The sequence below is a fragment of the Chiloscyllium punctatum genome, chromosome 1, assembly GCF_047496795.1.
Source record: "Chiloscyllium punctatum isolate Juve2018m chromosome 1, sChiPun1.3, whole genome shotgun sequence".
In the NCBI taxonomy this organism is placed as follows: domain Eukaryota; kingdom Metazoa; phylum Chordata; class Chondrichthyes; order Orectolobiformes; family Hemiscylliidae; genus Chiloscyllium; species Chiloscyllium punctatum.
Window position 1 is genome coordinate 165,210,183 of NC_092739.1, and position 12,005 is coordinate 165,222,187.

Below are 12,005 nucleotides of genomic sequence, written 5' to 3' on the forward strand. Positions count from 1 at the left end.
CTCCTTGGATGCTGCCTGAACTGCTGTGCTCTTCCAGCACCACTAATCCAGAATCTGGTTTCCAGCATCTGCAGTTATTGTTTTTACCTTTTTATCTCAAGTCCCCTTTTTGCCCTCCTGATTTCCCTCTTAAGTAAACTCCTACTTCCTTTATACTCTTCAAAAGATTCACTCGATCTATCCTGTCTATACCTTACATATGCTTCCTTCTTTTTCTTAACAAACCCTCAATTTCTTTAGTCATCCAGCATTCCCTATACCTAGCAGCCTTTCCTATCACCCTAACAAGAATATACTTTCTCTGGATTCTTGTTATCTCATTTCTGAAGGCTTCCCCATTTTTCAGCCGTCCCTTTACCTGCGAACATCTGCCCCCAATTAGCTTTTGAAAGTTCTTGCCTAATACCCTCAAAATTGGCCTTTCTCCAATTTAGAACTTCAACTTTTAGATCTGGTCTATCCTTTTCCATCACTATTTTAAAACAAATAGAATTATGGTTGCTGACCCCAAAGTGCTTCCCCACTGACACAACAGTTTGCACCTTCTCTAGTAGGTACATCCACATACTGAATCAGAAAATTTTCTTGTACACACTTAACAAATTCCTCTCCATCTAAACCCTTAACACTATGGCAGTCCCAGTCTATGTTTGGAAAGTTAAAATCCCCTACCATAACCACCCTATTATTCTTACAGATAGCTGAGATCTCCTTACAAGTTTGTTTCTCAATTTCCCTCTGACTATTAGGGGGTCTATAATACAATCCCAATAAGGTGATCATCCCTTTCTTATTTCTCAGTTCCACCAAATAACTTCCCTGGATGTATTTCCAGGAATATCCTCTCTCTGCACAGCTGTAATGCTATCCCTTATCAAAAACGCCACTCCCCCTCCTGTCTTGCCTCCCTTTCTATCCTTCCTCTAGCATTTGTATCCTGGAATATTGAGCTGCCAGTCCTGCCCATCCCTGAGCCCTTGTACACATCGGAACTAACGACATTGGAAGGAAAAGTAATGAGATTCTGAAGGGAAATATTGCAAGTTAGGCAGAAATTTAAAAATGAAGTCCTCAAGGGTACTAATATCTGGATTACTCCCGATAGCTCTACAAGCTAGTGAGGGTTGGAATAGGAGGGTAGAGCAGATGACTGAGTGGCTGAGGAGCTGGTGCAGAGGAGAAGGATTCACATTATGGATCATTCAAATTTCTTCTGGGGTAGAAGTGACCTTCCACCCATATTGGAAGCGGACTAATATACTGGCAGCGAGATTTGCCAAAGCTGCTTGGGAGGATTTAAACTATTACAGTGGGGGGATGGGACCCAGATAGATAGTGAGGAAAGAGATCAGTCTGAGACTGGTACAGTTTGGAAAGGGAACAAGTCAAACAGTCAGGGTAAGCAGGAACAAAGCAGAGACTGAGGTAAATTAAACTGCATTTATTTCAATGCAAGAGGGCCTAACAGGGAAGGCAGATGAACTCAGGGCGTGGTTAGGAATATGGGACTGGGCTTTCATAGCAATTATAGAGACCTGGCTCAGGGATAAATGGACCTGGCAGCTTATTGTTCCAGGATACAAATGCTCCAGGAAAGATAGAAAGGGGGCACAAGAGAGGAAAGGGAGTGGCATTTTTGAATAGGATAACATTACGGCTGTACTTAGGGAGGATATTCCTGGGAGTACATCCAGGGAAGGTATTTGGGTGGAACTGAGAAATAAGAAAGGGATGATTACCTTATTGGGATTGTACTATCGACCCCCCAATAATCAGCGGGAAATTGAGAAACAAATTTGTAAGGAAATTTCAATTATCTGTAAGAATAATAGGGTGGTTATGGTAGAGGATTTTAACTTTCCAAACATAGACTGGACTGCCATAGTGTTATGGGTTTAGATGGAGAGGAATTTGTTAAGTGTGTACCAGAAAATTTTCTGATTCGGTACGTGGATGTACCTACTACAGAAGGTAGGTGGAAGTGGGTACTGCAGATGCTGGAGATTAGAGTCAAGATTAAAGTGATACTGGAAAAACACAGCAGGTCAAGCAGCATCCGAGGAGCAGGGAAATCAACATTTTGGGCAAAAACCCTTCATCAGCCCTTCCTGATGAAGGGCTTTTGCCCGAAACGTCGATTTTCGTGCTCCTCAGATGCTGCCTGACCTGCTGTGCTTTTCCAGCACCATTCTACTAGAGATGGTGCCAAACTTGACCTACCCTTGGGAGTAAGGCAGGGCAAGTGCCTGAGGTATCAGTGGGGGAGCACATTGGGGGCCAGCAACCATAATTATATTAGTTTTAAAATAGTGATGGAAAAGAATAGACAGGATCTAAAAGTTAAATGTCTAAATTGAAGGAAGGCCGATTTTGACAGTATTAGACAAGAACTTTCAAAAGTTGATTTGGTGCGAATGTTTGCAGGTAAAGGGACAGGTGGAAAATGGGAAGCCTTCAGAAATGAGCTAACGAGAGTCCAGAGACAGTATGTTCCTGTTAGGGTGAAAGGCAAGGCTGGTAGGTATAAGGAATGCTGGATAACTAGAGGAATTGAGGCTTTGGTCAAGGAAGCATATGTCAGGTATAGACAGCAGGGATTGGGTGGATCCTTAGAAGAGTATAAAGTCGGTAGGAGTGTACTTAAGTAAGAGAGAAATCAGGAGGGCAAAAGGGGATAAGAGATAACTTTGGCAAATAGGGTTAAGGAGAATCCAAAGGGATTTTATAAATACACTAAAAACAAAAGGGTAACCAGGGTGAGAGTAGGATCCCTCAAAGATCAGCAAGGCAGCCTATGTATGGAACCTCAGGAGATGGAGGAGACTCCAAACAATTATTTTGCATCAGTGTTTACTGTGGAGAAGGACGTGGAAGATACAGAATGTAAGGAAAAAGATGGTGACATCTTGAAAAATGTCCATATTACAGAGATGCTGGATGTCTTAAAATGCATAAAGGTGAATAAATCCCCAGGACCTGAACAGGTGTAACCTAGAACTCTATGGGAAGCTGGGGAAGTGGTTGGTGGACCTCTTGCTGAGATATTTGGATCATCGATAGTCACAGGTGAGGTGCTAGAAGACTGGAGATTGGTGCCGCTATTTAAGAAGAGTTGTAAGGAAAAGCCAGGGAACAATAGACGGGTGAGCCTGACATTGACGGTGGGCTAAGGGACAGGATTTACATGAGGGGCATGGATATGGTAAATAGAGAAGGTCTTTTCCCTGGGGTCGGGGAATCCAGAACTAGAGGGCATAGGTTTAGGGTAAGAGGGGAAAAGTTTAAAAGGGACCTATGGGGCATCTTTTTCACACAGAGGGTGGTGCGTGTGATGGAATGAACTGACAGAGGAAGTGGTGGAGGTTAGTACAATTACAACATTTAAAAGATATCTGGATGGGTATATGAACAGGAAGGGATTAGAGGGATATGGGCCAAGTGCTGGCAAATGGGACTAGATTAAGTTAGGACATCTGGTCATCTTAGACGAGTTGGCCCAATGGTCTGTTTCCATGACTCTACAAGGGTCTTCAAAATAGGCCATCTAGGTAGAGCGCAGAAATAATAAAGGGGCAAATAATTTGCTGGGATTACAGTACAGATCTCCCAACAGTCAGAGAGAGCAAAAGAGGAGGAAATCTGTAGGTAAATCCAGAAAGAAAGGTATGGGAGATATAGGATCATAGATGTGGAGGATTTGAACTTCGATAACATTAACTCGGATCACCTTGGTTTGAAAGGATTAGACAGGGTGGAAATTTTTTTAAATGCTCCCAAGAGAGCTTTTTGCGCCAGTCTGTATATAGTCCGACTAGAGATGGAGCAGTGTTAGACCCTACCCTAGCAAATGAAGCTGGTCAGGTGGTTGAAGTGTCATTGGGTGGCCTTGGGAATAAGTTTCAAAGTTTTAAATTATTGGAAGGGCTAAAGATAGTGCAGAAGGTAAGGGTCGAAACTGGGGGAAAGCCAATTTCAACATCACTAAACAGGACCTGACAAACATAGACTGGGAGCAGCTATTTCCAGATAAGTCTACTTTTGGAAATTAGGAATAGTTTAACGGTAGTATAATGAGAGTTCAAGGCCAGCATGTTCCTCCAAGAGTGAAAGGCAAGGGCAGCAAGTCCAGGGAACTCTAGCTGTTAAAGGATATTAAGAGTTTGATAAAGAAAGAGAAAGAAGCATATGTCAGGTATAGGACATTAAAAACAGGGGAAGTCCTTCAGAAATATAGAGTGTAGGTGTTGCTTAAAATAAATTAGGAGGGCAAAGAGGAGCCATTAAATATCTTTGGCAAATAAGATTAAGGAAAACCCCAAGGCTTTTGGTAAGTAAATAAAGAGTAAGAGGATGACCAGGGAAAGAGTGAGACCTTCTAAACACCTCTGGGGAAATCTGTGCACAGAGCTAGAGAATGTGGGTGAGGTCTTAAATAAATACTTCTCATCTGTACTCACAAAGGAGAAACACAATTGGAGCCAGGGATTTCATTTGGGATGGTGAGGTTCTGGAAGACCTTAAGATTAATAAGGAGCAGTTATTAGATGTTTTCGAGGGCATAAAGCTGCATAAATCTCCACAGCCAGGCTGCTATGGGAGGCAAAGGCAGAGATTGCTAGGCCCCTGGCAGAGATATTTAATACTTCACTGACCACAAGTGAAGTGCCAGATAACTGGAGGATAGCAAATATGCTTCCTTTGTTTAAGAAGGGCAGCAGGGATAAGCCAGGTAATTACAAATCAGTTAGTCTGATGTCAGTGCTTGGGAATTTCTTGGAAACATTTCTGAGGGAGAGGATTAATCAATACTTGGAAAGGCAAGGATTCATCAGGATGGTCAACACAGATTTGTTAGAAGGAGATCCTGTCTTCAAAAGTTTGGAAGAAGATTTGTAGCTCGGGTGTTCGATGTGGTTCTGTTCGCCGAGCTGGGAATTTGTGTTGCAGACGTTTCGGCCCCTGTCTAGGTGACATCCTCAGTGCTTGGGAGCCTCCTGTGAAGCGCTTCTGTGATCTTTCCTCCAGCATTTATAGTGGCCTGTCTCTGCCGCTTCCGGTTGTCAGTTCCAGCTGTCCGCTGCAGTGGTCGGTATATTGGGTCCAGGTCGATGTGTTTGTTGATAGAATCTGTGGATGAGTGCCGTGCCTCTAGGAATTCCCTGGCTGTTCTCTGTTTGGCTTGTCCTATAATAGTAGTGTTGTCCCAGTCAAACTAATGTTGCTTGTCATCTGAGTGTGTGGCTACTAAGGATAGCTGGTCATGTCTGAATTAGAATTAGAATTAGAAGAATACAGCGCAGTACAGGCCCTTCGGCCCTCGATGTTGCGCCGATCAAAGCCCACCTAACCTACACTAACCCACTATCCTCCATATACCTATCCAATGCCCGCTTAAATACCCATAAAGAGGGAGAGTCCACTACTGCTACTGGCAGGGCATTCCATGAACTTACGACTCGCTGAGTGAAGAACCTTCCCTAACATCAGTCCTATATCTACCCCCCCTTAATTTAAAGCTATGCCCCCTTGTAATAGCTGACTCCATACGTGGAAAAAGGTTCTCACTGTCAACCCTATCTAACCCCCTAATCATCTTGTACACCTCTATCAAGTCACCCCTAAACCTTCTTTTCTCCAATGAAAACAGCCCCAAGTGCCTCAGCCTTTCCTCATACGATCTTCCTACCATACCAGGCAACATCCTGGTAAACTTCCTCTGCACCCGTTCCAGTGCCTCCACATCCTTCCTATAGTATGGTGACCAAAACTGCACACAATATTCCAGATGCGGCCGCACCAGAGTCTTATACAACTGCAGCATGACCTCAGGACTCCGGAACTCAATTCCTCTACCAATAAAAGCCAGTACGCCATATGCCTTCTTCACTGCACTATTTACCTGGGTCATTTCGTGGCTAGTTGGTGTTCATGGATGCGGACCGTTAGCTGTCTTCCTGTTTGTCCTATGTAGTGTTTTGTGCAGTCCTTGCATGGGATTTTGTGTACTACGCTGGTTTTGCTCATGCTGGGTATCGGGTCCTTCGTCCTGGTGAGTTGTTGTTTGAGAGTGGCTGTTGGTTTGTGTGCTGTTATGAGTCCTAGTGGTCGCAGTAGTCTGGCTGTCAGTTCAGAAATGCTCTTGATGTATGGTAGTGTGGCTAGTCCTTTGGGTTGTGGCATGTCCTCGTTCCGTTGTCTTTCCCTTAGGCATCTGTTGATGAAATTGCGGGTATCCATTTTTGGCGAATACGTTGTATAGGTGTTCTTCTTCCTCTTTTTGCAGTTCTGGTGTACTGCAGTGTGTTGTGGCCCTTTTGAACAGTGTCTTGATGCAACTTCTTTTGTGTGTGTTGGGGTAGTTGCTTTCGTAGTTTAGGACTTGGTCTGTGTGTGTGGCTTTCCTGTGTCCCTTTGTGGTGAATTCTCCGTTCGGTGTTCTCTGTACCATCACGTCTAGGAATGGGAGTTGGTTGTCCTTTTCTTCCTCTCTAGTGAATCAGATTCCTGTGAGTGCGGCGTTGATGATCCAGTGTGTGTTTTCTATTTCTGTGGTTTTAATGATTACAAAGGTGTCATCTACATATCTGACCCAGAGTTTGGGTTGAATTTGCGGTAAGACTGTTTGTTCTAACCTTTGCATTACCACTTCTGCTATGAGTCCAGAGATGGGTGAGCCCATGGGTGTGCCATTGATTTGTTCATATATTTGGTTGTTGAATGTAAAGTGTGTTGTGAGGCACAGGTCCAGTAGTTTGAGTATGCCGTCTTTGTTGATAGGTTCCCCGTCCTGTTGTCTGTTCTGTATGTCCAGCAGGTTGGCTATTGTTTCTCTGGCTAGGGTTTTGTCGATAGAGGTGAACAGTGCCGTTACATCGAATGAGACCATAGTTTCTTCCTTGTCTATGTGTATATTTCTGATGATGTCCAAGAATTCCTGTGTTGACTGAATGGAGTGTCTGGATCTGCTGACCAGGTGTTTCAGTTTCTGCTGTAGTTCTTTAGCCAGTTTGTGTGATGGTGTCCCTGGGAGTGATACTATGGGTCTGAGTGGGATGTCTGGTTTGTGCACTTTAGGTAGTCCATAGAATCTGGGGGTGGTGTTGCTTTCAGGTTTCATTCTCTGTAGGTCAAACTTGGTTATCTGTCCGTTTTTTTGTCGGTTCCTCAGTGTGTTGTTTATCCTATTGGTGAGCTGTGGGGTGGGGTCAAACTCCCTCTTTTGGTAGGTGTTGGTATCTGCAAGTAGTTGTTGTGCTTTTTGGAGATCCTGTCTAATTTGATTGAGTTTTTTGAAAAGGTGACTAGGCATATTCATGAGGGTAATGCAGTTGATGTGGTGTATATGTGGTTTCAGTAAAGCCTTTGACAAGGTCCCACATGGAAGGCTCATCCAAAAGATAAGAGCTAATGGGATCCAAGGCAAGTTGGCAAAATGGATCCAAACTTAGCTTGCAGATCGGAGGCAGACAGGTGAAGGATTGTTTTTGTGATTGGAAGCCTGTGACCAACAGTGTACCAAAGGGATCATTGCTGTTTATGTGCATTAATAACTTAGATGTCAATGTCGATGGTATAATTAGTAAGTTTGCAGATGCCATGAAAATTGGTGATGTTCATAGTGAGAAGGATGGTTGAGGGATAGTGGCTCCCAGGTACTCCCCAGCAGGTAATACACCAGCCTGGTGTGGCAAGTGTTGACATTCTTACATTGGATTGCCATCTTGGAAACTTGCAGTGCCACAGAGCGTGGATTCCGAGGCATTTTTAACATCTTTCTGAAGCTATTTTTCTCTTAATGGCCATTCACTTCCTCAACAAAATATGTAAAATCAGTGAACTCAAAGCCCCTCAGATTATTTTCTTGAAGTTAAAGTGAGCGGACTGAGACAGCCAGAATGAGAGGGGTAAAAGAGTGAGGGAGGAGAGGTATAATGGCCGAGAAGGGGTGATAAAGAAAGAGGGAATGGGATATGAGTATGCAAGATTAGATTAGATTCCCTACAATGTGGAAACAGGCCCTTCAGCCCAACAAGTCCACAACAACCCTCTGAAGAGCAACCCACTCAGACCTATCTCCCTCTGACTAATGCACCTACCACTATGGACAATTTAGCATGGCCAATTCACCTAACCTGCACATCTTTGGATTGTGGGAGGAAACCGGAGCACCTGGAGGAAACCCATGTAGACAATGTGCAAACTCCACACAGACAGTTGCCTGAGGCTGGAATTGAACTCAGGTCCCTGGTGCTGTGAGGCAGCAGTGCTAACCACTGAGCCACCGTGCTGCCCACAGGGAGAAGAGAAGGGAAGAGTAAGCTTGGGAAAGCAGGCTTTGAGAGGAAGAAGCCCCCAGGCTTAAAGTTATTCACCTCTGATGCCCAGTTTCTTGTGAATTCTGTCAAGACCAGCTCGGAGTGTGCAATGCAAAATCAACTTTAGTTAAACCTAACTCCTTAGCTTGGCCCCAGTTTCATACCCTTATCTGGTGATCATGAATTTGGGCTGATTCTTTTTCTCTCATGAGTAGCTCTGCTTCTTAACCAACAAGGCAAAAATTGGCTCTATCATTCAGCTTTATGGCTTGGCACTTTTTAATAGTTATTTCCATTAATTACTAATTTATGTCACCAATATCCTGCTTTTGAATTTTTCTTGGTGAAGTTCATGTTTACTGTTGTGTCCCCCAAGGATGAAGAATAGGTACATTTATAATTTTTAAGCTATTTGGACAGATACATTAATAGAAAAGTTTTAAAGGGATATGAATCAAATGCAAGCAAATGGGACTAGTTTAGCTTGGGAAACTTGGTTGGCGTGGACAAGTTGGACCGAAGGGTCTGTTTCTCTACTGTATGACTATGACTTTACAGTATTGAAGTGTAACCTCCTATGCAAAAACATTGGCCACCTCTGATGTAATGCACTCAATTGATGTGACTTCCCCAGCTGGCTGGGATGCTGCTGCCTGCTGTACAGACTTCAAACAAAGATTACTTTGTTCGGGTCACAAATGGCACATGTAACCTGACCTCCAGCATGAATTTGCACCATCACTAATGCCACCAATTTTGGCTTCTGTAACATTGCTTGAAATTCCAGCTTCAGCTTGTGAGCTACTGCAACCCTCATCCATACTTTTTTTTCATCTCTAAATTTGACTTTTCAACATAAAAACAGAAAGTGCTTGAAAAGCTCAGCAGGTCTGGCTGCATCTGTGAAGAGAGAAACAGAGTTAGTATTTTCAGACTTGAAACATTAACACTTTTTCTCTCTCCACAGATGTAACCGGACCTGCTGGAGTTTCTCCAACAGTTTCTGTTTGTATTTCAGATTTCCAACAACTGTACTACTTTGTGAAACTTGAAAGGGTTCAGAAAAGATTTACAAGGATGTTGCCAGGGTTGGAGGATTTGAGCGACAGGGAGAGGTTGAACAGGCTGCGGCTGTTTTCCCTGAAGTGTTGGAGGCTGAGGGGTGACCTTATAGAGGTTTATAAAATCATGAGGGGCATGGATAGGATAAATAGACAAGGCAAAAGTCAGTGCTGCAGATGCTGGGGATCAGAGTCAAGATTAGAGTGGTGCTGGAGAAGCACAGCAGGTCAGACAGCATCCGACGAGCAGGAAAATCGATGTTTTGGGCAAAAGCCCTTCACCAGGGCTGTACATCTCCATGACTCTATGACTATTTCAAGCAGTCCTGGCTGACTAAGGAAATCTCAATTTCAAAATGCTCAATCTCGTTTCAAATCCTCCCATGGCTTAAATCACTCTAATCACCTCTGCCCCCCAGCAAACTCAACCCATCTTTTATTTCTTCAGTGTTTTATGAGTTGTTAGTATGACTGACTAAACTGGTATTCATTGCCTGTCCCTGATTGCCCTGGATGTGAGTGTCATTTTTTCAGTCCAGCATTTATTGTCCATCCCTAGTGACCCTTGCGAAGACGGTGGTGAGCTGCCTTCTTGAACCACAGCAGTTCACGTGCTGTAGTTTGACCCATTTGGGAGGGAATTCCAGGATTTTCACTCAGCAACAGTGAAGAAATGGCGATATATTTCCAAGTCAGGATAGTGAGTGGCTTGGAGGGGAACATTTGCTTTAGAACATTCCTGTGAAGCACCTTGGGACATGACATTACATTCAGGTCACTGGAAGAGAATAAGTTATTGTCACTAATCTCTTCATTTTTATTTTATAGATTGAAACTTCAAAACTGGAGCCAGAGATCAAGTTGGCAGCATCCAGCAAGAGTGTCTTTTATAATAAGGGGCTGTAATATTTCAGGCAGCAGGACCTGCTCAATGAATTAGGTGAAAATTTCTTCATGATCAATGATTGGTGACAATGGGGAAATGCTTACGGAAGATGCTTCTTACCTGATTTACCAAATTACTGCATATTTGAAAATCAAGTATAGCCAGCGATTACTGACTGTCTCACACCAGAATCAAGTTTCAAAATGGAATGATATCTCCACTGACTCAGGGTGTGAATGTTCTGCCCAGTGTAGTTAACACCAAAGTCCACTGCACCTTATGCTAATGCCATGAGGTCAAGCACTTCATAAGAACAGAGAAAATGGAAAGCCTGGTCTGCCATTCAACAGGAACAGAGTTGTTCGTCTACTTCAACTCCACCTTTCTACATTATCTCCAAATCTCTTTATTCCGTCAGTAATTGGACTTCTGCCAAGCTGACTCTGACACTAACACTGGAGGAGTTATTCATTTCCTCAGGTTTTTTTTCTCTAAACCATTGTAGGGGATGTATCAACTGTGTCTCTGCTGGTTCACATCACTATTCAGCAAGTGGGAGTTGGTTAGCTCAGTTGCTTGGATGGCTGGTTTGCGATAAGTGTTATACCAAGAGCATGGGCTTAATGCCCACCCTGAATGAGGTTTCTGCCTTCTCAACCTTACCCCTCACCTGGAGCATGGTGACCCTCAGGTTAATCTCACCACCAGTGTCTCTTTGTAATGAAAGAGCTAACCTCTGGGATGACTGCTGTTCAACAAGCCTGCACCTAAAAGCTAGAGGTACAACTGACCAACCTCACAATTAATATAATGTGAATTCATCCACTTCACTCTGAGAAGAACAATAAATAAATTCTGTTTCTAAAAAGAGAAGAACTGATATTATTTGAGCAGCATCACTAGCTGTAGTGGAACTGAAGACAACCTCCTTAGCCACAAAGCCATAATATTAGCCATGACTTGTGAATATCTTGATTTAGCTCAGTAACAGTGAATGATGCAGTGGCACTAAATTAGTAAAATTAACATTGAATAGATTTAACATTGAACAATGGTTATAAATTATTTGAATGTCTTAGAGAGTGTAATTGTCTTTGACAATTTCCAAACAACGCTTGCACAAACACATCTGAGTGCTTTTATTTTGGGATTGGTGTGGTATTCAGACATCGTAATGCAGAATCTCAACGAGCAGATAGTAAACCCAAATAAAGGCTGAATTAGCCAAGTACAATTGGCAAACAGATTCCACACACTGACAACCAACAGCACAACACCACAGTATAACCGCTTTGATACAATCCATGCTTTCTCAGAATTGATTCACTGTAATTGAGAGCGTTGATAAAGCTAATAAAATATTCACAAAAGAAAATTAGTGTTTGTTTTCTTTTTAGTCTGTTTTGTGTGTGTGAGAATATATTTTTAGGCCTAAGTGTGGGTATATTGTTGACTAATTGTAAAGTTTTTGACAATGTGTGTCTATGGGTGTGTCTGTAACTGTGGACGAGTTTGTGACTGTCGATATGTCTGTGTCTCTGGGTGTGTCTGTGACAATAGGTATCTATGTGTCTGCATTTGTGTGGGACTGTAGATGTTTGTGTGACTGAGTGTGTCATAATTTTGGGTGTATTAATAATTAAGGTGTGATGGTCTCTGGGAGTGTTTGTAACTGGAGGTGTGTGTCTAATTCTGCATGTGATTAAATGTGTCCGAGACTCAGGGTGCATATGTATGTGTGTT

The 12,005-nt window shown here is 43.0% G+C and overlaps 1 protein-coding gene across 1 annotated transcript in view; it reads left to right on the top strand.

The window, feature by feature from the left end:
- The window catches only part of LOC140481584 (sideroflexin-5-like), a 327,308-nt gene extending 315,671 nt beyond the window's left edge, over window positions 1-11,637 (top strand). The window contains exon 14 of the mRNA XM_072578021.1: window positions 10,205-11,637. Coding sequence (XP_072434122.1) covers window positions 10,205-10,282 — 78 coding nt within the window. The 3' untranslated portion in view covers window positions 10,283-11,637. The remainder of the gene's footprint in view (window positions 1-10,204) is intronic.
- The last annotated feature ends 368 nt before the right edge of the window (window positions 11,638-12,005 follow it).